Source organism: Ursus arctos, unplaced genomic scaffold (genome assembly GCF_023065955.2).
Source record: "Ursus arctos isolate Adak ecotype North America unplaced genomic scaffold, UrsArc2.0 scaffold_13, whole genome shotgun sequence".
Classification (NCBI taxonomy): Eukaryota; Metazoa; Chordata; class Mammalia; order Carnivora; family Ursidae; genus Ursus; species Ursus arctos.
The window spans coordinates 34,689,505-34,713,431 of NW_026622797.1; the positions used below are offsets into that span (position 1 = coordinate 34,689,505).

Consider the following 23,927-nt stretch of genomic DNA (forward strand, 5'->3'; position numbering starts at 1 on the left):
AAGAGTGTCTAAGTGTCAAGCCCCATGCAAGCACCTGTTTGCTGAGGTCCCCAGTTAGCTGCCAGCTCAGAGCCTAGCCAGCATGGTCCCATTTGAAGAAGGTGTGCATGGTGGGAGAGGGGGTGGGAAGCACTCGCTGAAGAGGGTAAGGGATACCAGCAAAGAGTCTCACAGGGGTGGGCCACAGCCTGGAACTCTGGGATGAGTGGGAGAGGTGGCAGTGGGCTTCTGATGGGCCGATGAAATGAGGCCTGCCAACCACAGCTCTGGGCAAACCCCCTAAGCCTGCAGGGGACAGGAAAGGTGTCAAAGATGCTTTGTCGGGATTGTTAAAAGATCCCTCTTGCAGTTGGTATAAAAGAACATATTCTGCATAAAAAGGGCAGTTTATTAGCATAGATGGATGATTTTATGAAACATCAGATTATTGTCTGAAAGAGAGGACTGTTTATATGGATGATCAACTTCAAATTATTTTTCAGTTTATATTCGTGCTTGTTTAAATATTTTCCTCAGAAAAACCAAACATTTGCCTCCATTTAATTGGGTCTTTATAATGCACAATGAGAAATTTATTAGTTTTTTTAAACCACTTAATAATCTTCTGAATTATTTATGGTGATTCAACCATATAACAAACAAAAGAGAACACACACACACACACACACACACACACACACACATTAAAAGACAGATGGCGTAGAGGATTATGCTGTTCTCCTGGAATGATAATGTGAATATGCAAACCTGTGTTTCTTATGATTGGATTTGAAACTTCATTTATTTATTTTAATGTATAGTTTCTGAATTACTGTTACTACTGTTCTTAAGTGTAATTTAATTCCGAGGAAGGGAAAGTTACTTAATGGGAAATTTCTTCCCAAATATCACTTGCAATGTCTTCCCACGTATCCCTTGAATTCACTTTTCTGAAGTGAAAAAGTAAAAGGCTGTGGAAAGGAGCAGTTGTTGATATAAGCAGAGAAGAGGACGCTTTTTTTAGTCTATTAGGAGAGTGAGTGATTTTTATTTTTTACCAAGTAAAAAGTCAAGTTTGGATACTTCGTGTTGTTTAAAATGTGAATGATGTTCAGTCCCTGTGCCAAGACAGGCCCTGTGCGACTTTCTAAAGAAAAGTGAGCTTCGCCCTTGGGAAGAAGGAACGTGAATGAATATAATCACGAACTGGGAATCTCAATGAAAGGATGATTGTTTTCCCAACACATGGCCTTAGGTAGGAGATGATTTGAAGGAAGAAAATGCTGTTTTGGGTAATATTTATTTGTTCCTTTCTTTGTTCATAAGAAAAATATTCAGTGTCTTGTAATTGGATCATTGCTTTCAGCAGGAACCCTAAAAGCAATATACAAACTACAAGCTAAGAATAACATGAGAAATAATTTAATGGTCATTTTATATTAGCAGATGGGATTATAATGACTCATTTCCAATGACAAGTTAAGTGGAAATTACACAAAATAAACAGGGTTTATTTTTTAACTACACCTATAGAGTGGTCAGAAAGGCCTGATGCATGCCAGTTCAAATTTATCTGTGTTCCTCTCTATTCTTTGCACACATTTTATTTTTCTCACTTTCCTCTGGACCTGATCTTCAGGTTGAAGGCTTGACATCATTGAAGCAGTACCTGACAGAGTTTTATTTCTTCCATTATTGTCAGGGCACAATTTCATGCCTAGGGAATATGGAGCCACTGTGTATACATACTAAGTTCTCAATTTCCCTAATATAACCATTCTTTGATTTATAATTTTCACAGATAGTGACCAATCAAACTTCAGCCACAGAAATATATGGGATACTCTGTAACTATAGTGTTTGCAATGATTGCAACAGTGAATTTATTTAAAACCACAAAATTTGCAATATGGGTTTTTTTAATGGATATAACAAGTTAAAATATGTGTTCCTTTCAAATACATATTAAGTATTACTGTTAAAAGTGACTGCATATCACTTCTTTTTTTTTGACAGAATAATTCAAATTTTATTAAAATTTATATCTGCATACAGAAATAAAACATTTTTTTACAGTGGTTATCTTTATTTTGTAGAATTATGAGTTATTTTAATTTTACTTTTAATATCTTCCTTCTTTTTACATTTTTATAAGGTATCTTTTTATAATTTTTTCTTTTTGTAAGTTTTTTTTTCATAGTAATATTTTTATTATATTATGTTATTCACCATACAGTACATCCCTGGTTTTTGATGTAAAGTTCGATGATTCATTAGTTGCGTACAACACCCAGTGCACCATGCAATATGTGCCCTCCTTACTACCCATCACCAGCCTATCCCATTCCCCCACCCCCCTCCCCTCTGAAGCCCTCAGTTTGTTTTTCAGAGTCCATAGTCTCTCATGCTTCATTTCCCCCTCTGACCACCCCCCCTTTCTTTATCCCTTTCTTCTCCTACCGATCTTCCTAGTTCTTATGTTTCATAGATGAGAGAAACCATATGATAATTGTCTTTCTCTGCTTGACTTATTTCACTTAGCATTATCTCCTCCAGTGCGTCCATGTGACTGCATATCCCTTCAAACATAGGAACATGTGCCTATGTCGTAGCCATTGATAAGCTAGCCAAAGAAAAAGTCATAAAAATTAAGCCTATATTCATGCATTTCTCCATTAATTTAGTATGTCATTATTTAATACCTACTATATTTAAAACACTGAGGTAGGGGCTCCTGGGTGGGTTGGTTAAGCGTCTGCCTTTGGCTCAGGTCCTGATCCTGGGGTCCTGGGAGGTAGCCCCACATGTGCTCCCTGCTCAGTGAGGAGTCTGCTTCTTTCTCTCCCTCTGCCCCTCCCCCCACTCATGCTCACTCTCCCTCTCTCTCAAATAAATAAGTAAAATCTTAAAAAAAAAAAAAACACTGAGATAAGGACTGAGAACAATGAATAGGACAGGCATAATCCTTATTCTCGGTGGGTTTATATTGTAACCAGAGAGATAGACATTAAACATTAAACCAGGTATTATTTAATTATACTGTGAAAACTGCATCACAGTAGAACTACAGGTTACTCAAAGACTAGAGAACAAAGGCGCTGGCTAAACACTACATGGCGAGGGAAAACCTGCAGGAATTTGAGACTTAAGAAAATGAAGGGGGAAGAATTTGTGAAGAATATTCTAGGCAAACAGAAGAGCTAAGCCTTAAGATAGGAAGGAAACGTGGTGGAATCGTAGAGCTAAAGGACATTAGAATCGGAGTCTAGAGTGCTGATCATGGCACAGAAGCCCATAGTCATCTCATTTAATACATCTTTCCTCACCCCTGGAGTCATAAACACATAGACAGTAAATTAAGCCATGTGATTATTGGAATTATCCAGGATAGTACAAAGAAAACTTTGTCAATAATAAAACTTTGAGAAAGTCTTAACTGTCAAGGTTTAGGTAAAGAAGGTCAAACCAACAAAGGGGACTAAGAATGAGTAGTCACGGGAGTAGTAGGGACACCAAAGCCAAGGAAAAGGAGGGACTAGACATGTCAAATGCTGCTGAGGGGTAAAGTGGAATGAAGTCTGACACACTACTGGCCAGGTCGAAGTTTTCAAACTGGGATGGATGTTGTGTAGGGAACAAAGGGAAATGAGCCTAGAAGGCTGGTAGATATAAGAAAGCAGAGGGGTCAGTGGCGCTCGGATTCTGGCAAGGTCCAAGAACTGTCCTGGTGGGAAAAAGCAGTGTTGGAGATGGGAGCTTGGCTGGACTACAGACAATAAAGGATAGGAGATTAGGTGAGAGAGGAAGATACTTAGTGATTCTGGAGGTGGAAAGGTTGTAATGACAGGTTTCAGGCATGACTCTGGGAGTAAAAGTCTGAGGTAGAGAAATGAAAAGTTCATTTTAATAAAGAGATCCAGTCAGGGTATTGAGTAGAATGTCTGTGTAGATGTGAGCATCAACCAGGATCATGGGGCTGGAAGGGAAAACAATAATCCAGTTATTTTATGAAGGATGGGTTGTGACAGGACATTAGTAGATGGATGGTTCCAACAAGAGGGGAGATGGTGCATAGCTAGCTGGCAGGAATATCAAGGCATCAGGGACTTTTAACAAGGAGGTAAAGATGCAATGGACAGTACAATGGGCAAGAATAGCATCATCTGAGGGTATCTAGGGTGTGGAGGAATAAGCAGCTATCTTTGCAAGAAAAGTGCTGTCCTCAGTGGAGAAAGGAATTTTAGTCAAGATAGGGAGGTAGAGACAATGTTCTGAAAGAAAGTTGAATAGGTAGTGAAAATTGCGAACAACAGAGCGAAGTTCTGAAGGCGCTGTGGAGGAATCTAAGAGGCAAGAAAGAAGAGAGAGAAAGAGGAGGGGATTGATGCTTAATGGAAGGCAATTGGGTAGTGAAGGATGGAGCATTGTGGGGAAAATCAATACCAGGGAACTGGAGAGAGGGACTGACTAAGTAAACAAGGTTGAGAGTATATGTTAGGGTCAGTAACTTAAGAGACACTCCCCTCCCTTTACATTAGGACTAGGGAACAGGAGCCTGGCTTTACTAAGTAGACCTAAGGAGAGATTGAAAAACTTGACATGGTCTGACTAGATAGAGGAGAAAAATGGGGTTCTTAATTATTGAAATGCTAATGTGTTCATAAAATGCCCAGTCTGCCAGAGGTTGGACCAAGACGCACCAGGCCTGTACAGTACTTGACCCATTATGATCAAATAGCAAGCCTTGATCTGCTCAGCCTTTCATGTTATAGAGTTCAGGTTTAAGAACTTTATTTAAATTCTGTGTCTCTTCTTTGAAGTCTAGGATATATTATAATACATGTAATTATCATGTTTTAATATTATCAATTGAATTTGATATGAAAAAGCAAGAAGTTACATTTCTTCTTTAACCTAGTTTATTGCTCAGTACTGAAAAACTATGATTTAATAGTCATCTAATAATTTGAAATAATAATATATTTTACAAAGGCATCTAATATCAAAATCAGGAAAGTACTTAAATCCTGGTTGAATCTGCTTCTTTTCAAAGCTATGTGCTAAGACAAACTATGTGTCAGGCCTGACAATAAATTTAAAAATTCATACTGAGTGATGGACTTAACATTTTTGTGGGCTGTGGACAAGTCAAATATAAACATGTGTAGTGGTTTTGTTTTGGTCAATACCGACATTCAAACTCTGATCTTTTGAGTTGCCCTCTGTAATATCACCTGGATCCCATCTTTTGTTATTAGAGAAGGAATTTGAGAATTATGTACAAATGACTTACCACACTCTGTTTTTTAAAAAAAGATTTTATTTATTTATTTTTGATGGAGAGAGCACAAGCAGGGGAAGCAGCAGGCAGAGGCAGAGGGAGAAGCAGGCTCCCCGCCAAGCAAAGAGCCTGATGCAGGACTCAATCCCAGGACTTTGGGATCGTGACCTGAGCTGAAGGCAGATGCTTAACTGACTGAAGCACCCAGGGGTCCCCCACACTGTATTTTAGTTGTCCATTTAAACAATTTAAGAAATTGTGTTTGAACAATTTAAAGTCTGGGACTATGTCATATTTACATTTGTATTCTCATACCATACCCAGTATCTGTGTTTCTATAGATAAATGCCTGTCGGAGATATCATTTATCTATTGCCACACAATGCTGCACACTCACCAGAAAAACTTAATGCATATAGCTAAAAACACATTTATTTAGTCCATGAAGCTGTGGGGTCCAGCTGACCTGACTTAGTTTCAACTGATCCAGGCTAGGTTCACCCAGATGTCTGGGGTTCTACTGGCTATTGGTGTTCTCAGTTCTGATGACTAGGGTAACCTGACTTTACTCTCTGCCTTGCTCAACCTCCAGCAGGCTACTCTGGGCCTGGGGTAGTAAAAGGACAAAAATGACCAAAGTCAATTGTGCAAGTATCTCTCAATTCTCTGTCTGTGTCACATGTGCCAATATCCTGTTGATCCAGAAGAAGTCACATGGATGACTCAAAAGTCAGAGTAGGAGGGCATGGCAAAATTACCTGGAAAGGACATGGATACAGAGAGAGGTGAAGAATCAGGGCCATCAGTGCAACCAGTCCACCACACTGAATGGATAAATGAACAAATGGATTGTAGAGTGGCGTGAAGAGCACTGGACTAAGAGTTGGGAGACTTATCCCTGAGGCTTGGCACCATTCATTCTGTTTATTTGGGTCAATTATTTAATTACGATGAGGACCATAATTTCCTTATTGGACCCTTACCAGTTTTAAAGCCTTTGATTCAAGCCTTTAATGAAGCTTTTAAATAAATTTAATGCTATACACAGTCTGTAGGAGGAACTTAAGGAAAATGGTTCATCATCCTATCCTTTAGTGAACCAAAATGGTTATTGTGGATGGCCAGAGTTGACTGGCTAACTTTGACTCTATGAATCTTTGAATGTTATGTAACCATGTTTAAACTGAAAAATTTCTAGTCTGAATTTGTATATGAAGCAAAGTGCTGAAAGTTCAATTTCCTACTTAGGTCTTTAGTTTTTCTACTCTCTGACGATTCTTTTGAAGCATACAGTTTGACAGTGTAACATCAAACACAATGACATCTCTTATATAGGAGATGTGTTTTAAGGTCCATTGATGTTGTGCCTTAATAATTCATTGTTAGGATGAATTATTATTCTTAAACTGACTGGAGGAGCTTTGTCAAGTTTGCATAATGCTGATAAAAATGTGGGTTAATTTAAAGTAGATGTTATGATATGTTTTATAAAAAGGCTACAGATAATGCAGAAACGAAACCTGCTCTTCATTATACGATATGTAATTATGTAATATTTAATGAAATGCTGGATAATTTAACTATAGGAATAAAAACTGAGTGAAAATGTTTTAAATGAAAAATATAAGGTTCACAAGAAGAAAATGATACACTCAAATGGGATTTGAAGATGATTTTCTGAGTTTGAAATGACTTATTCTAGTCACTTAGACCATCTCAAAAATTCCACACCTAGATTACCAAAATACGTTGATGAAAGTGTAATTTGGAAGTCACTTTGACATATAGAATATTCTGATTCAGATATACAAACATAACTTGCCATATGATAAATGTTTATCCTTGTCATATCTCTGGGAAGCATTTATTTTGGACTGATAATTTACTCGTGTAATCAATCACTCTGGCCTGTGTCATTTCAGAGTCTCCATGTAGACATATCCAAGAAACTGCACTCAAATCAAGCTGGCCTGGATTCAGAAGTACCAGCTGGTTGTCAAAGTGATTTGGCTGATCTGGAGAAAGAGAGAAGCAAGAGGGGGGCAACTCAACTAGCAGCCACCAGTGTAACCACAGGTTGGTGAAGCCACACGATACCGGGTTTAATTGTCTACATGCCACATGCCTAATTTACAGATTCTTTCTTCCACTTTGCTTGGACTATAAGGCTCCATCAATGTGACTGCCTCAACCATGAATCTCATAGAAATGTAGTTTTAGGGGTGCCTAGGGTGGCTCAGTCAGTTAAGCAGCTGACTCCTGATTTCGGCTCAGGTCGTGATCTTGGGGTACTAGGATGGAGCCCAGCGGCAGGCTCCGCGCTCACCAGGGAGTCTGCTTCAAGATTCTTTCTCCCTCTGCCCCCCCACCCTGCAGTGTGTCCTCTGTCTTTCAAATAAATAAATAAATCTTAAGCAAAAGAAATGTAGTTTTAAGTGCAGCGTAATATTAAACACAATAATGATAGGCCTGTTCATTTTTCCTTTTTATTAGAGTTTTCTCTTCATTTATGGTTATCACAGCCAAGAAGTGTTTAATATTGCTTGTATTATCATGACAGTAATGTTTTTAAATTTTTTGCTAGCATTAACAAAAGGATTAATGGCTTGAGAAGAGGTTATAGTAATTGAGATGTCTTTAATTTAAAGATGTTCAGATAAATAACCATATGTAGATTTGAATTATGATAGTTTTGTTTCTAGAGATGATAATCTGATATTTTTCCTCTCTACTAAAAGTAAAACAAGAGCAAATGGACTTGTGGAGAAGTTGAAAGCATTCAAACTAACTTCCATATTGTAGAAATCTGGGATGAGTTAGCAAGGGAAATGAGAATTTTCTTTCTTGGCAATATTTTAGACACACCAAAGCAGCTCAATTTCTATTACACTTTATCTTTGAAACTTCACATTTAGTTTGTAGGAAAATGGAAACTGTAATTATTCTTAAGCATATGGTTTGTTCCTTTCCCCTCCTTATTTGGTTTTGTAGCTAGCACTCTTTTTTTCCTCCAAGGGCATGTAAAAGTCAAAATACTAGATATAAAGTCTCTAAAGTGTTTCTGCTCAAACTCTGTCTATACAATCTGGGTTCTTTCATGTAGTTAGCTTACTGGCTTTTGACACTTCTATAAAAATATCCCATAGAGCTTTTCTTATTGCCTTTTCATTGACTCTTGCTGAGTGATAAAAATGAAATTCTGTAAAGGGCTTTGAAAACTATGCATATTGCAATTCCTGCAAATTTCAAATACTAATCAAGCATGACTATAAAGAAACAACTACTGCAGTGAATATTGCTACAGCATGTTGAGTCTCAAGCCATTATTAATTCATTGAAAACTTTTTTCCCCTTAAGATTATGGATCCTAGAAAGTACCAGATAATGAAATTCCCGAGATCAAAGTTTTAGTTTCAATCATGGGAAAACTTATCTGATCTACCCCTGTGTGTGTATCTTCCTGGGATGGTACGGGACAGCCCCAGCTTTGCCCCCTGAATGAATAGTGCAAAAGATGTTATAGACCAGGGCAGCACCTGCTTGAACATGTTACCTGTAAGTGGTGGCTTGAGAAAGAAGAAGACCTGGAATTAGAATAGTGGGTTGTTGTTGTTGTTGTTTTTTAAGATGTTATTGATTGATTTTGAGAGAAAGAGAGAACACAAGCAGGGGGAACAGCCGAGGGAGAGGGAGAAGCAGACTCCCCGCTGGGCAAGGGGCCTGATGCAGGACTCCATCCCAGGACCCTGGGATCATGACCTGAGCTGAAGGCAGATGCTTAACCATCTGAGCCACCCGGGTGCCCCTACACTAGTGGTTTTAAGCAAGTGAGACTCCAAACTTTATTTAAGAAAAGTAAAATGACATCTCCTTATTTAGGTTAATTTCAACATGCATTTATTTAGAAATTGTCTAGCATGCTTATCTAGAAATATCTTCATTTGCTTTCCCATTTGTGATTACAATCAATTACAGAATCTGTCTTCATTAGGAATTAGAGTGTATAACAATTCCATATGTAAAAATGCAAAAGTCAGGTGTAACAGAAATATAATTCTTCAGACTTCATTTTTATCTTATGCAATATATGTCTCCTTATTTGGCAAAAAAAAAAAAAAAAAAGACTCACTAGATCTCTATTTAACATTTACCGTGTACCATAGATCACTCATCTCGGAATATCCAGTAGCTACCGTGGAGTTCGGGAGGGGCAAATGATACCCTTTCTGAACTTTCCCCTCTTTTTAGTCCTTAAACATAAGTCAGTCATTTCCTAACTTCTCTTTGGGTGAGAATGGCAGTTTTAGAGGCTTTGTAGTACAACACAGACAAAAACAAGAAACAAAAATCTTATTAAGGCGGGGGTGCTGCTTCTCCAGGTTTGCTCCTTCTAGACACCCAGAGCTTCTTCTTCCAGTTAGATGACGTAGAACCAATCCAAATATGTACCTAATAATTATACCAAAGGGAATTCTTTATTTTGGAACTGAACATGAGTAACTAGAAGATCCGCTGTGAATGGCTGAATGTGCATCGTGTGATGAGTTTGCTCTCCTGCAGCCGGAAGTTGCAATAAATTGCGCCTCAAGATCCGTGCTGTCAGGCCCGGCTCCTCTTCCCTAAGCCACTGATGGAAATGCTTCACCCGATCTCCTGCATGACCTTCTTCTGTGGGTCCTTGATTCACTCTGGTTGCTTGGCAGCTTGGCAATGCCCACATCTTATTTTAGGAACTTCGTTATTAAGTCCGTACATTGTTTTGTCCATAAATTACTAAAAGAGCAGTCCTCTGAAAGTAGGATGATTAAGTGGTTAACCTTTGGAGTCTGAACTCAGACTGCTGGGTTTAAATCTTGGCTCCCACTTGCTAGCTGTGTACCATGAGCAATCTGTTAATGTCTCTGTCTCTTTCTTTCTAAAATTGGGTTAATAACAGTGCTACACCATAGGCTATTTTGAAGACTACCTTAGATGAAATAGGTTAAAGTTGGTATAGGGCAGCATAAACTCCAGTTGAATCGTAGCTATCATAACTAACTCCTTTCTGCATCTTTATAAGCTGATTGGTAAGAAAAACTTTGCTTCCAGACAGTATCTTTGCAGAGTGCTGGCTGGGCACACCTGCTGCTGCTCTTGCACTTTCTGAGCTTCTGCTTGCACTTTTCCCTTTGAAAACTGTATCCTCCTGGGAACTTCATGGCCCATGGTCGTGGACGTCGAGTGGAAACCTTTGGAGATGAATCACTGACTCCTCTGAGTCCAAGAAATAGTGCAGCTTTGCAGAGGCCTGGAAGCCCTGACCTTCCCTACTGGACATCTTCCCCATCTTCCCTCAGCCGCAATAGCTCAGGAAGAGCACAGGACTCCACTGGTTATTTGGTTTAAGCTCTATGTTTGGTAGACAACATGTGTGAAGTCCAAATGTTTGTTTTGAGTGATTTGTTTCACGTCTAGTTCCCTGGGTGGATCATTTATTGGGAAGTGATCTCAGGAACAAAACATAAAGCAGAGGGACAAAAGCAGGTCTGGGCAGAGGCGGAAGTCGAGTCATAATACAGTCACAACAAAGACCTTTGCTGATCCCACCGGAAGTGCTGGAGCTGGTGTGGCTCTTCGGAGTTGTCCTGTGTTGGGCTGAGGGGACCAGGCCTTTATAGCCCCTACATCACTCAATCATTGCATATTGTGGCTCCCGAGAAGGGGGCAGGACTGTGGGTGAGGTGGCTTCCTTCAGCTGCGGGCAAAGTCACTTGGTATCAGAATATGACCAGAGAGTTGTGAAGAGGATCTGGTTATTATGTAAGTCACTCATGAATTGTTGCTTCTGGTGATCTGACTGGCTGAACAAGGGTTTCCTCCTTATGTGTCTCTTAGAAACTGCACTCTTTGCCAGAAAGGACAGTCTTTTAAATATGCCTGTTTGTTTTTGCCCTACGTAAATATTCTCCACTGAGCAAATTTTACACTCTCCTGAACAGTTATCTAATGGAATTTCCTTTCTTTTGAAGCTTCAGTTAGGTCCTTCTAATTATTCCTCCATCTTCAGAGTAAATTCATGCCATGACCCACCCTCCATAAACTCAACTTGTCAAGTAGTGAGAAAAGCGTGAGACCAGAAAACAAAAAGCAGGCATCCTAAGGTCTAGTCCCCGCTCTGCCACAGCTAGACGTTTTGCCCTTCACAGGCCAGTTCGTTTTCCTGAGCTATACTTTCCTCACCCAGATAGGAAGTATGCCAAGTAATCTGTGTGCCCTGTGCATTCTGAATGCATGAGATTCTGTGGCCTATTCTGATACCATCGAGCAATGCAACTGTTGGTCATCTTTAAGCAAGATTCACATAGAAGTGATTCACCACATGTAGGAAGTTACATACTGTGGTAAATTAAACGGGAGAGAAGATAAACTCCATGGAAAAACTCATCACTGAGGTCAAAGTGGAAGCTACAAATGAGTGGATCTATAGGAAAATAAAGACATTTTTAAGATTTTATTTATTTATTTGAGAGAAAGAGTGAGCAGTGAGAGGGAGAGAGACAGAATCTTAAGTAGAATCCCCACTGAGCACAGAGCCTGACTCGGGGCTCCATCCCACGACCCGGAGATCACGACCTGAGCCAAAATCATGAGTCAGATGCTTAACCGACTGAGCCACCCAGGTGCCCCAAGAAATTTTTATATTGGGTTTTAATTTAACCTTAATATTTAATCTAAACTTCAGATTCTACTTATTATGAGAAATAAAACATGAGGCAGTTCTCTATGAGAACTACTTTGAGAATTAGGCAAGATTGGTTTCTATTAAAGACCTTGACTGACAAATGACAGAATACACGCCATCAAGAGACAGGTACTTTAGATATCATAAAACACATTCCTGTTTCACAATTTTAATAAAGGAAAACTTCCATAATTCAGCATTATTGTAAGTACTGTGTAATTCCAAGCACAATAATTACTTTTACTCCAAAGACTGGAAACCTGTTACATGAAATTTTGGGTAATTCCAAACTGGTAATCAGAAAATCTGGTATATTATTCATCCTTCTATTTAACATCAATACAGATTTTTCATAATACAAACAAAACAATGACATTGGTAGAATTTCTTTCCCATTTCCAGGGAATACTATCTTAGTTTGGAAGTACTGACAGCCTAAAGTAAAATGTTATAAGATTGCTCTTCATTTTATAGCAACTTACTTCCCTCCTCTAGGAAGGTTTAAATGTTAAAGAATGTGCTGGAAGGAAAACCCATAGTCATTTCATTCTTTTGACAATCTTGAAATATCATTTCGTATTAGGCATTTGTGTGAGTACTGACAGCCTTGCCCCTCTTCTTCCCTAGAGATTAGTTTATTTCCTGCAGTGCTTGCTCTTCATGGAAAATCTGACTCGTCAGCCTTCACCAATGGGAGATCTCATCAGCAGAATGTTAATTATAAAAGCAAAATATATACCATATTGAAAGGGAAAAAACAGTTCTCTAGGCGAAGCAACATTTTTCTTTTCTTTTCTTCTCACTCCATTGTCTCCTCAATCTGTGGATGGACAGGAACATCAACCACCGGGGAAACATTCTGCAGGAGAGTGAGGTATAGAGGGAAATATGCAGGCTTTGCAACCAGACAGACCCAAGACTGAACTCTTATTTCAAAGAGTGTCACATTTTCTTGTGATTTTGTTTCTTTATCTGTAAAATGAGAATAAAAATACCTGCCTCGCATGAAATTGTGAAAGAGACTGGCACAGAGTAGACACTCAAAAAATTATTATGATTATTATTATTATTAGTCAATCAACAGCTTTTGGTTAGCACTATAGTGATTGCTGTGGCATCATATTAACCGCTCTCATGTGGCTTCACCATGGAATCTATTAGAGATTTGAAGAAACATAGCTTCCAACTGTTAGGAGTCAGGAGCGTTAGACCAAGATGGATTACTGAGAAGCCTGTTTGAAGTCCTGTCTTCCTCTCCGTTTCCTTTTTCTGCTCACTTCACTCATATCGTTTTCATGATGCTCACTAAATGCTTAGAAACCTATTTTCTTTTTCACCAGTAAATTCTTTAGATAATCTAAAGGCTGGTTGCTAGTAGTTTTAGATCTATTAGGACTTGACACTGCATTTGAGTTACCTTTTCAAAAATTATTTTCTCTGATATAAAAATTGTCAATTTCTATTTGATTCAGTCTCAGAAATGAAACATTGGTGAATTAAATCTTGAGACAAAGAAGAGAATAGAGTGACAGCAAAGTAGGGATGAAGTTGAGAAATACTAAATGAAAAATCAAAGTCAGTTTTTAAGCCCAGAATGATCACTATTTTTGTACTATGATTATGATTAAGAGATCTGTTTAAGTAAATTAATTTTTTTCTTGTTTCTTATGATTTAAGTGTGACACCAATGAACAAAGCAAAGGAAAAAGGAACAGATGACAATAACTTTTAAAACTTATTGCAGCGATTCTCTAAGTTCTTGTGTATAAAAAAGTCACTTAATGAGCATGTTAAAAATACATATTCTTGGGATCTCTAGAGAAAAATGGGCAAACTGGCAGTGGGAGAGTCTGTCCCATTGCCTGTTTTTGTATGTCCACGAGCTAAGAATTTTTGTTTTTTCATTTTTAAATGTTTGAAAAATATAAAGAGAAAAATATTTTCTGACACATGAAAATTACATGAAATTCAAATTTCGGTATCTGTATAAAGGTGACTTGCAACAAAAACCACACTCATTCATTTAATGTTGCCTATGGCTGCTTTCATACTGTATCAGCAGAGTTGAGTGATTTTGACAGAAACCATATGCAAAGCCTAAAATATTTACTGTTGGGCCCTTTAGAATAAAAGCTTTCTAACCTCTGCTCTTAACAGTCTGATTTGGTAGTTCTCAGGTAGAAACTAGGAATCCATTTTGACATGTTTTTTGCAAGACTGTGAGGCAAGGGGTCTTTGGATCACACTTGGAAAAATAACGAGGTAGAAGAATTATGAACAACTTTTTCTTCCCACTCATCACACCCACTCTGTCAGCAAATCCTATTGGTTTTATCCTCAAGCAATATCTAGAATATGACTTTTTTTTTTTACCATGTTTACTGTTGTCAACCTAATCCAAGTCATCATCATTTCTTGTATTTCAAGGTTTCCTACCTCGTCAGTCTGCTTCTGCCCTTGCCTCATACCATCCATTTTCAACACAACAGCCAGAGGGAATATGTGAAAACCTTAGATCATATAACTCCTTTCTTCCAAACCCTCCAGTAGTCTCTCTTCTTCTCCCCCTTTCTCACTGTCTAGCTACATCAGCCTCCCAGCTGTTTCTCTGAGACTCTGGGTGTGCTCCATCCTCAACGCCTACACAGACTGTTTTCTCCAGGTGGCCAGTCTTCCCCCAGAGAGTGACATGACTTCCACCTTCGTCTTCTGTAGGTCTTTCCTTAGCCATTGCTTACTGAGTGATTCCTTCTGTAGAGACTTTACTTAAAATTGTAACCTTCCTGTCTGGGGCTACCTGTCTCCCATACGCCATCCAACATACTCTACCTTTTTTACTTCTTTATTTTGATTAGGGGGTCACCTTTCCCACATGAGGGTACCATGGAGGCAGGGATTTGTATCAATTTGCTCTGTCCTCAGATTCTAAAAGAGTGCCTGGCTCACTGTAGGTTCTTGCTAAATATCTCTTGACCAGAGAAATGAGCCCCAGGCCCCCATTTTGTACTTGACAGATAATGTGTGACAACTATCAAACATTTCCTGTGTGCAGAAACAGTTGCCAGGAGTATAAATATAAGACTCACCTCCGGAAAATGATGCAATATGATGAGAGGAAGAATAAAGCAGCTATTTCAGTCTCAACCAATGACTTAATTACAAAAGGTCCTAAGGAAAAGAAAGGAGAGGATGGGTACAGATGTGAGAGTGGGTACATGGGTGAAAATCCAGTTGAAAATGTTCAGAAGAGATTCCAGGAAAGCGCCTTTCACAGTCGAGCTGGCCCCTACAAGAAGTAGGTGTGCTTACTTCAGCCCTACTGTTCATCATCAGTTTGAGCAATTTGAGGAGACTGGATCCCAAAGTTCCCGAAAAGGGAATTGAGCAGGGTGGGACTAGCGGTGGTTCAAATTCACTCTTTAGGAAGCATCAGCTCTAGAAGAGAATGTAAAGCAATTTTAGATGTACTTGAACTCGATTCCTATAAAGTAAGAGCAAATGGAGGTTTTCCTTTCACCTTAATCTTCTCATCCAAAAAATTCATCTGATGTTACATATATAAAGCTGTATTTTATGGACTGAATAGTGGGCTATTCTTACAAAGATGTCGATTTTCACTACTGAAGGACACTTTTTATAGAGAGAAAAACAAAACCAAACTGCATTGTTTATCTGTTCTTCTGTGGATGATGTGTTTGGCTTGATCTCCAAGGAGTGGACATGATTCCACGCACCTCAGTTAATTTGATCATTTAAGTAAATGTGAATTCAAAAGCAATCAGTGAATATTCAGTTCATTGTAAGAAACATCACCTCCATGTTAAGTTTGTGACATTTCCAAAAGGAATAGTTGATGAATGCCAAAATAGTTGAAGCTTTTAAATCCATTTGTATTTTAAAATCTAAATTATTGTCAGAAAAATCAGTTCCTGCACACTTTGAGATTCTTAAAAGTTAACACAATAAAGAACTCAATTTCTATTCAGAAATGTGAAGTCCACTCTCTCAACTTGAACCGGCCACAAGAACACAGGTGTTATTTGGGGCCTTCTTACACTAAATGGAAGATTGGGCTAGATCAGGCAGGGAAAGGCAACTTATAAGGTCCCTTCCAAAATGAAGATTATTTAAATCCTATTATTTTATAGTGAGATAATCTGATTATTCTAATTCCCTCACCTCCCATTTTTCTGCTTAACTATGTCCTATCTTAAATCAGTTTATTGACAAGGGAGAGTGAGACTAATAACTGTCAAGATGACAGATTGAACTTTCAGACCACAGGCTTATAATAGTTTTATGTGAATATGAGATGATAATAAAAGGTAATATTTCTGTAGCCCTTTACATTGTACAAAGCACTTGCAGGTCCATTATTTCATTTGGTATTTCCTCAACTCTATGATTCAGTTATTACTATCACAACTCATTCCCTGATAGAGACATGGAATTCAGACATTCCTGCAGACACACAGCCTGTAAGTCTTAGAATCGGGAATCAGACCTAGTTCTTCAGATCCCCTTCCTCTGTACTACAATATCTCGATTTCATTTGCCCTTGTCCCCTTCTCCCCCCAAGAAAAGCAATACTGTGGGAGAAATAATGTTGTTATCCCTTTTTATGGATAAAGTCACAAAGATAGTAGGTTATAAGTGGGAATTAAATCCGGGCATGCTGCCTAAAAGGCCTGGTTCTTTCATCTATGATGTATATTCGACAGTGGGTAGTTTTATTGCTGTGTATGATATGAGGAAGACCTAAAAATCTAAAGGCAGCAGTTGGGGCTAGCGGATAATGAGAGAGAATGAAATTAAGAAAAGCATGGGATCCAGGCTTTCTTTCATTATACCACTGACTGCCCCACACTACCCTGCACCCCAACCCCCAGGCCCAGTTAGCACTGAAAGATGTTGACACAGGAACGTAAATTAAGACTTCCGGGGAAATTAACATGATGTGTGGAGAAATTCCACTTCTTTCTGCTTTGACATCTCTTTTCTTCTTTTCCAGTTAGTCTATGAGCTCCTCAGAGGTCACAAAGCTATATTTTGTCTTTGTATTTCACACCTATAATAAAAATAGCTAAGAGTTGATGAGACGGGAAACCTCTTTAGTGTTAAATGTAAAACTCTTTACATCTATTGCTTTATTTAATCTTTGTCATAACTCTGTAAAATAGGAATTATCCCTTTCCCCTTCTTCTTTTTAAAGATGAGGAGATGAAGTGCATAAAGGCTAGGTAACCCTTAAGGTTATAGAACTAGTGTGTAGCAGAAAAGGAAGGAAAGGGGAGGAAAGGAGGGAGAGAGGAAGGGAGGAGAGAAGGAGGGGAAAGGAGGGGAGGGAGAAAAGGAGAGAGGAGAAATGGAAAGAAGGAAAAAACAAAAGGAAGAAGAGAGAAGGAGGAAGGAAAAAAGGAAGGAAGAAATGGAGGGGAAAAGAGGAAGAATGGGAAGGAGGGAAGGAAGGGAGGAAGTCATAGGCTAATGAGAGCTCAGTCAAGAGCCTCAGAGTGTCTTCTTCAGGGCCACATGGCTAGCACTTAACAGATCACTAGTACAATGGAAGTATGGAAGAGCAAGAGATGACTGGTTTTCTGAAAGTCTTGACCATTCTAGTGCATGCTGGTAGAATGTTTTTGAACCACCCATCGCCCATGTTCCACAAGCTATAATGGAAAGGAATGACGTGTCTTGCGTGAACACACAGAATTCCTATCTGCAGTGTGGCTTGCTTTACTTGAGTGTTTGATACAATGTTATTTTATGTTAATGTCAAGTCCGTATATGCTCATTAGAAGCTGTAGGTCACTCTGCTTATGCTTGAGAGCTGTTGCTTTTTCTTCAGTTTAACATTTATAAGTACTCTTTTCCTCTCTGCAGTCCTTAGAACTCCACTAGGTTTGAGCTCCATTCTGTAGGCTTTGTGTCACAGCCAAGGTGATAGGTCTGCAATCAGACACTTTTAGAGCACAATCAAGCTGCAGTCTCTTACTTGCTGTGTGATTGCTGGGCAAGTCTCTTCATTGTGGATTCAGTTTTATACCTTACACTACCTGCATACTAGAATTTTTATCAAGATAAACTAAAATGCAAAGAAAAGCACTTTGTAACCTGAGAAACACTTTATAACTTTAAAGTATTATCTCCTACCTCGTAAAAGTGTCTGCCTTGTTCCTGAAGAGTTTACATTTCTTCCTTGTTTTGTTTTTGTTTTTGTGTGTTTGCCTCCTCCTAATGTGCTCCCAGTTATTTTTCAAAAAACATATGTGCATGTGAGTGTACCATAAACAGTATTTGAAAGCACGTAGTTTCTTTCCTGGCTATTTCCAATACATATTTCTGATGAACCCCTCTTATTTTTCTTTACTTACAGAAATCTTCAAAAGTAAAAAACATCAAAAATAAGGAGATGTGACTGAAGCCAGCTGGGCAGTGAACATAAATGTTGCAATGGAAAAGTAAACTTAGCCTTCAAGCTGAAAACAACTATTCCCCAACAGACCTCAGAAGAAACTGGCCACTGCAAAGGAGAAAAAAACAGCCTTAAAAGTTTTTTTAACAGATAATACTTAAAGAGAAACCTATGATGTGGAATTCACATAGTCTATTCTGTTGTGCCCAAATCTGTATATATTGTTGTATTGTTACTTAGAACATATTTATTTAATGTGCATACTTTTTTGAGGTTCTTACTTCCCCTTCCAGCTGGGAAGCAATTGAAAATTAATTTTATATTTCAGTTTCAGTAAAAACCAGTTGAAAATAAGATGAAAGCTCACTAAATATTTTCAGTTTTTCAGAATTTGTTTTGCCGTTTTTCTAGAATTATCATCGTTCCTGCTAAAAATTACTTTAAAAAATAATTGTATCTGAGAGTGATTTAAAATACCCAAGTTTATCTGATTTTCTTGGAGCTGTGAAAATGAGTTTGACTTCACATTTTCAGTTTGTTTGTAAATAAGTGTTTGAGGCTTAACAGCCAAAACTGTCATGAGTCACAGGAATTTTCTGTAACTTTCTCCCCTGCCCCCTAAAACCAGAGTTCATGACTGCAGTATCACCAAAAATCTGGTAATAGGCTGTATTATTTTATGTACTGTCTACTAGATAACCCTTTAGATGAATGTTTGTTAGGATTATAGGAAAACCATCTCATTTATGTATCATTATGTATTAAGTATACAGGGACCATATTCTTTGCCTCTAGCAACGTGAAGAGACAGAGAAGTTTTCTCGTTAGTTACACAGGAATTTAATGGCAAGCTTTGGACTTTGTTCATAGATCATACTCTATACAAAAACTGTTGGCTAGTCTCCTATCTCATAATTATTTTATATTAGATGTAAAAATTGTTCGTTGGTTTAGTACCAAAGATTTTCAGAAGACAACAAATCATGAAACACCTTTTCAACAGGAAAAAAAAAAAAAAACAACCTACAGTAAGATATCTTTCACACAATGTTTATATTCCGATATAGCTTACTTCCCCTTACCTTTTTTTCTTTTTAAGCGGAAATGAATCCGGATTTCCAATACTGTCAGAATTGTTTAGAGCCTTGATGTGATGCTATAGTTTGTTTATTTATAACTTCTGAAATTTTCTGAGATAGTTTCACCTTTACTTATTTTGCTGGTTTGTGCCCATAAGAACAAGAGCTTTTCAAAGCTTACGTCCCCACATTTGATTATTGAGTTCCACAGAGAATCCTTTCTCAATTCAGCAATGTTGGCAAACTCCTAGAACTCACAGGCCAATTTTCTATTTTTCAAATAGCAGTGAATGATTAGTGGTTTTTATTTGGTATATGAGAACAATTAGTACTTTTAGTAAGTACAGTTCTTTGATTAGAAAATCAAGAGAATGCATGTCTTAGGTTTGGTAGAAACCATTGGGGTCTTTCTAGTGGACATCATATATAAACATCTCTAACTTAATACAAATCCTTTTAGGTACTTTGCTTCCAGCTCTCTTGCTATTGAAAGGTGTTAATAATCAATGTCATGTTCATCTGTGGAAGATTTTGGAAGGTTGAAAATAAATTTTCTAATTTTCATTTGTGTTTGTGTGTGTGTGTCCTTTATCATGTTTAACTATAGAATAACTCTCTTCCTGTAACAACTAAGTTAAAATTCTTTAACTGGAATTGAAATCAGTTCTTCACTACTAAGAAGAAGGCCACCTGTGTTAAAAAAGCCAAGAGAAGAGAGATACTGTCCTCCTGCCTTTCTAGGAACCTAGAATGCTGGACACAATGCTGGACAAGCAGGGACACATGCCGGACACAATGACCAAATTTCACAGTATGGTCAGGCTGTATAGATAGCTGCCAAGACTCCCAATTTTTAATCTTACCCTCCTCCTAATTGAATCAGTCAAGCAGTTTTAGGAAGGGGTTGGAAAGGAGTGAGAAATGGAGAAGAGAAAAGAAAATGTTCTTTTTTGAGATGTGTTCGGCTCTTATAATCAGGACTTTAATATACAAAGTGTTTTATGATCAAGGTCAACATTAATGAGACTTCTGGATGTTTATGCAAAGGCTCAAGATACACGTACTTTTAAAGGGAAGAGGATGTATAAAATTCGTGGGAATATCTCCCAAGAGGCTGGAATACTAAAAACTGAATCTAATAGAATGAAAGTATAAAAATATATCCACAATTTTACCACTTCTACTGCTTCCACTTGTACTAACCCCACAGCCAGTCTCCTACTCTTGCTGCCAGTCTATTCTTAATGAAGTAACTAGCACGATCTCATTAAAACACATAATTTCACACCATATTGCTTCCCACCTCAAGAGTAAAAGCCCAAATTCCTAAAATGATCTACAAAGTCCCACATGATTTGTTGCTGTTATCTCTCTGGCCTCTTCTCACTCACTGAGCTCAAGTCATGCTGGCCTCCCCGCTGCTCATCAAACATGCCAGGGTGGTCTTGCTTCAAGGCCTTTGCATTTGCTTTCTCTCGATGGCAAATGCCTTTCGCCCAGATATTCACACAGGTCACTCCCTCAGGTTCTGTACAAATGCCTGCCCAGAAGACACTACCTCAAATTATAACCTTAATCCCACTTGGTTCTTCCTATCTCCTTCCACACTTTATTTTATTTTCCTCCCTAAGAATTGATCTTATCTCACATACTATATATTTTCAAATCTTTGAGGGGGGCACTGGTTTCTGCCAATACATCTGGGATATGATTTGTTTTATGTTCACTATATTGGTCAGAAGAAAGTGAAGAAGGAATTCAAAGGATTCATCTCAGCTTTTTCTTCTAGAATAGCTCTTTCTCCGCAGACCAAGGGACCAGTGCTATGATTCCAAGAGCCACTACGTATGCCTAATTTGACTGTAACTTGAGAAATGAGGGAATGACCACTGGTAGTGTCATGGAACCAGTAAAGTTACCGTGAAATAGACTTGGCCCAAGAGATTCATCTATTACTTGACCTACTTTATGAAAGGATAAATGCAAGCACTCTGTGTGTAACTGTTACTCTTATTTATTACATTTTCTGTCATTAAGGTACTGAAGCCTCGCTAAAGAATGGGAGCTAGCTACATACCCCTTTAGGTGACGAGAAAGATACTTGTGCTGAGGGGCTCCAGCCTCTGTGGCTTTCTTATTCTGACGTGACTGACACTTACCATCTTCTTGTCATTTCTTATAGCAGTGCAAATAGTGGCGCACATAAGATGGTGCACCTGAATGGCTGGAGCTTCCAGAGTTATCCTTCTCTGCCTAGTGCTCCTATCCATTTTCTCCTCTTTATTAAAGCTAAATAAACTTGATGCTGGGTGAGCCTATTGTGTCTTCTATATTTGATGGACAACCTGAAAGTGAAATTCAATGGTCTTTTCCTTGTAAGAGTACAAAGGAAACAAAAATATTAGAAACAAAAAAATATATACTAATTTAAAAAAGTTAGGCACAACAGAAGAGAAAGTTGATGAGATGATAGACCTTAAGTTATCACTCAGAATGCATCAAAGAAAGACAACAGAAAATGTAAAAGAGATGTTAAAAGATGTTGAGATGAGTTTACGAAGGCATAGCATTTAAGTAACTAGAGCAGGAGAAATTAAGAGAGTGGTGCAAGGCTGAGTTGAAGCAATATTCAGAGATGATATGTGAGAACTTTCTAGAATTGATAAATGATTCTAATTCTCAGATTTTAAAAGTATAGCATATCTCAAGAAAGGTAAAAAAGTAATTTCCCAACACATCATATTATAGCAAAATTTGAGAAGATGGATACAAAGTAAGGCTAGGGCCATAATTGGGAAAACCGTAGACTTTTCTAAGGTCAAACAGAAGCTGGAAGCCAGGGTGCTGGGGGAAAACTCTCAAGAATTGTAAACCAAATTAAATAATTTTTAAAAATAAGAATAAAGACTTACACAGATAATCAAAACCAGGATTTGGGGCGCTTGGGTGGCACAGCGGTTAAGCGTCTGCCTTCGGCTCAGGGCGTGATCCCGGTGTTATGGGATCGAGCCCCACATCAGGCTCCTCTGCTATGAGCCTGCTTCTTCCTCTCCCACTCCCCCTGCTTGTGTTCCCTCTCTCACTGGCTGTCTCTATCTCTGTCGAATAAATAAATAAAATCTTTAAAAAAAAAAACCCAGGATTTGCAGTGACTTGAATTCTCAGTACAAGACTATATAAAGGAAGTACTGTAAGAAAGAAAATAAATCCAGATACAAAGATCTGAGAATCAAGAAGAAATGGTATGTTAAAAGAGAATTTACAGAATGGGAGAGGATTATTGCCATCTATACATCCAACATAAGAATTATATCCAGAACATAAAAATAACTCCTACCAACCATTAAGTAAAATGCAGACAACCTAATTTTAAGAGAAGGACTTAAGCAGGCTTTTCATGTACAAGGATATCCAAATGGATAATGAGCATATGTAAATGAGCTCAAAATCACAGCAGTCTTTAGGAAAATGCAAATTAAAGCCACAATGACATATACCATTACAAATCCACCAGATGGCTAAAATTTTTTAAAAATGAAAAGAATGAGTTTTGAAGAAAGTGTGGAGCAATCAGAACTCACACATATTGCTGGTGGGAGTTTAACGTGATACATTTACTTTGGCAAACTGCAGTATCTACTAAAAGCAAGCATATATCTACCTGTGACCCAGAATTTCCACTCTTAGGTATAAATCCAGCAAAACTGAATGCATTAGCCACCAATAAGATATGTACAAAGATGTTTGTACCAGCCATACTCATAACAGCGCCAAACTGGAAACAATCCATGACCTTGAGCTGTAGACTAGACAAATCATGGAAAATGAGGAAGCAACAATGTGCGTGCCATGATACATGCAACAACATGAATATATTTAAAACCATAATGCTGAATGGTAGAGGTCAGACACCAAAGTAGTATATACTGGGGGTGCCTGGGCGGCTCAGTCAGGTGTCTGACTCTTGATCTCGGCTCAGGTCATGACCTGAGGGTTGTGAGATCAAGCCCTGCACTGGGCTCTGTGCTGGGCATGGAGCTTGCTTAAGATTCTCTCTCTCTGCCTCTTCTTCTGCTCCTCCTGCCCTCTAAAAAATATTATATGCTGTCTGGCCCCATTTATGTTAATTTTAAGAACAGGCAATACTGCTTTATGTTAATAGAAGGGAGTATACTGTTTGCAGCATCGCGGTTGGTAATGACTGGGACGAGATACTATAGAGCTTTCTGGGGTACTGGAAATGTTATATATCTTAATCTGTGTTCTGGTTACATGGGCATACACATAGATATAAAGTCATTGAGCTTTACATGTAACAGTTGTACGCTTTGCTGCATGTATATGATAAAGCAAGAGAATGATAAGAATAAGTTTCAGCATAGTACTTACCCCTGGGGTAAAAGTTGAGGAGGGACTAGGATGGGAACCTAAGGGCCTTCAAGTATATTGGTA

The 23,927-nt window shown here is 38.3% G+C and overlaps 1 protein-coding gene across 1 annotated transcript in view; it reads left to right on the forward strand.

The window, feature by feature from the left end:
- The window catches only part of THEMIS (thymocyte selection associated), a 178,843-nt gene extending 158,949 nt beyond the window's left edge, over window positions 1–19,894 (forward strand). Inside the window, exons 5-6 of the mRNA XM_026504775.4 lie at window positions 7,183–7,336; window positions 18,358–19,894. Coding sequence (XP_026360560.1) covers window positions 7,183–7,336; window positions 18,358–18,389 — 186 coding nt within the window. The 3' untranslated portion in view covers window positions 18,390–19,894. The remainder of the gene's footprint in view (window positions 1–7,182; window positions 7,337–18,357) is intronic.
- The last annotated feature ends 4,033 nt before the right edge of the window (window positions 19,895–23,927 follow it).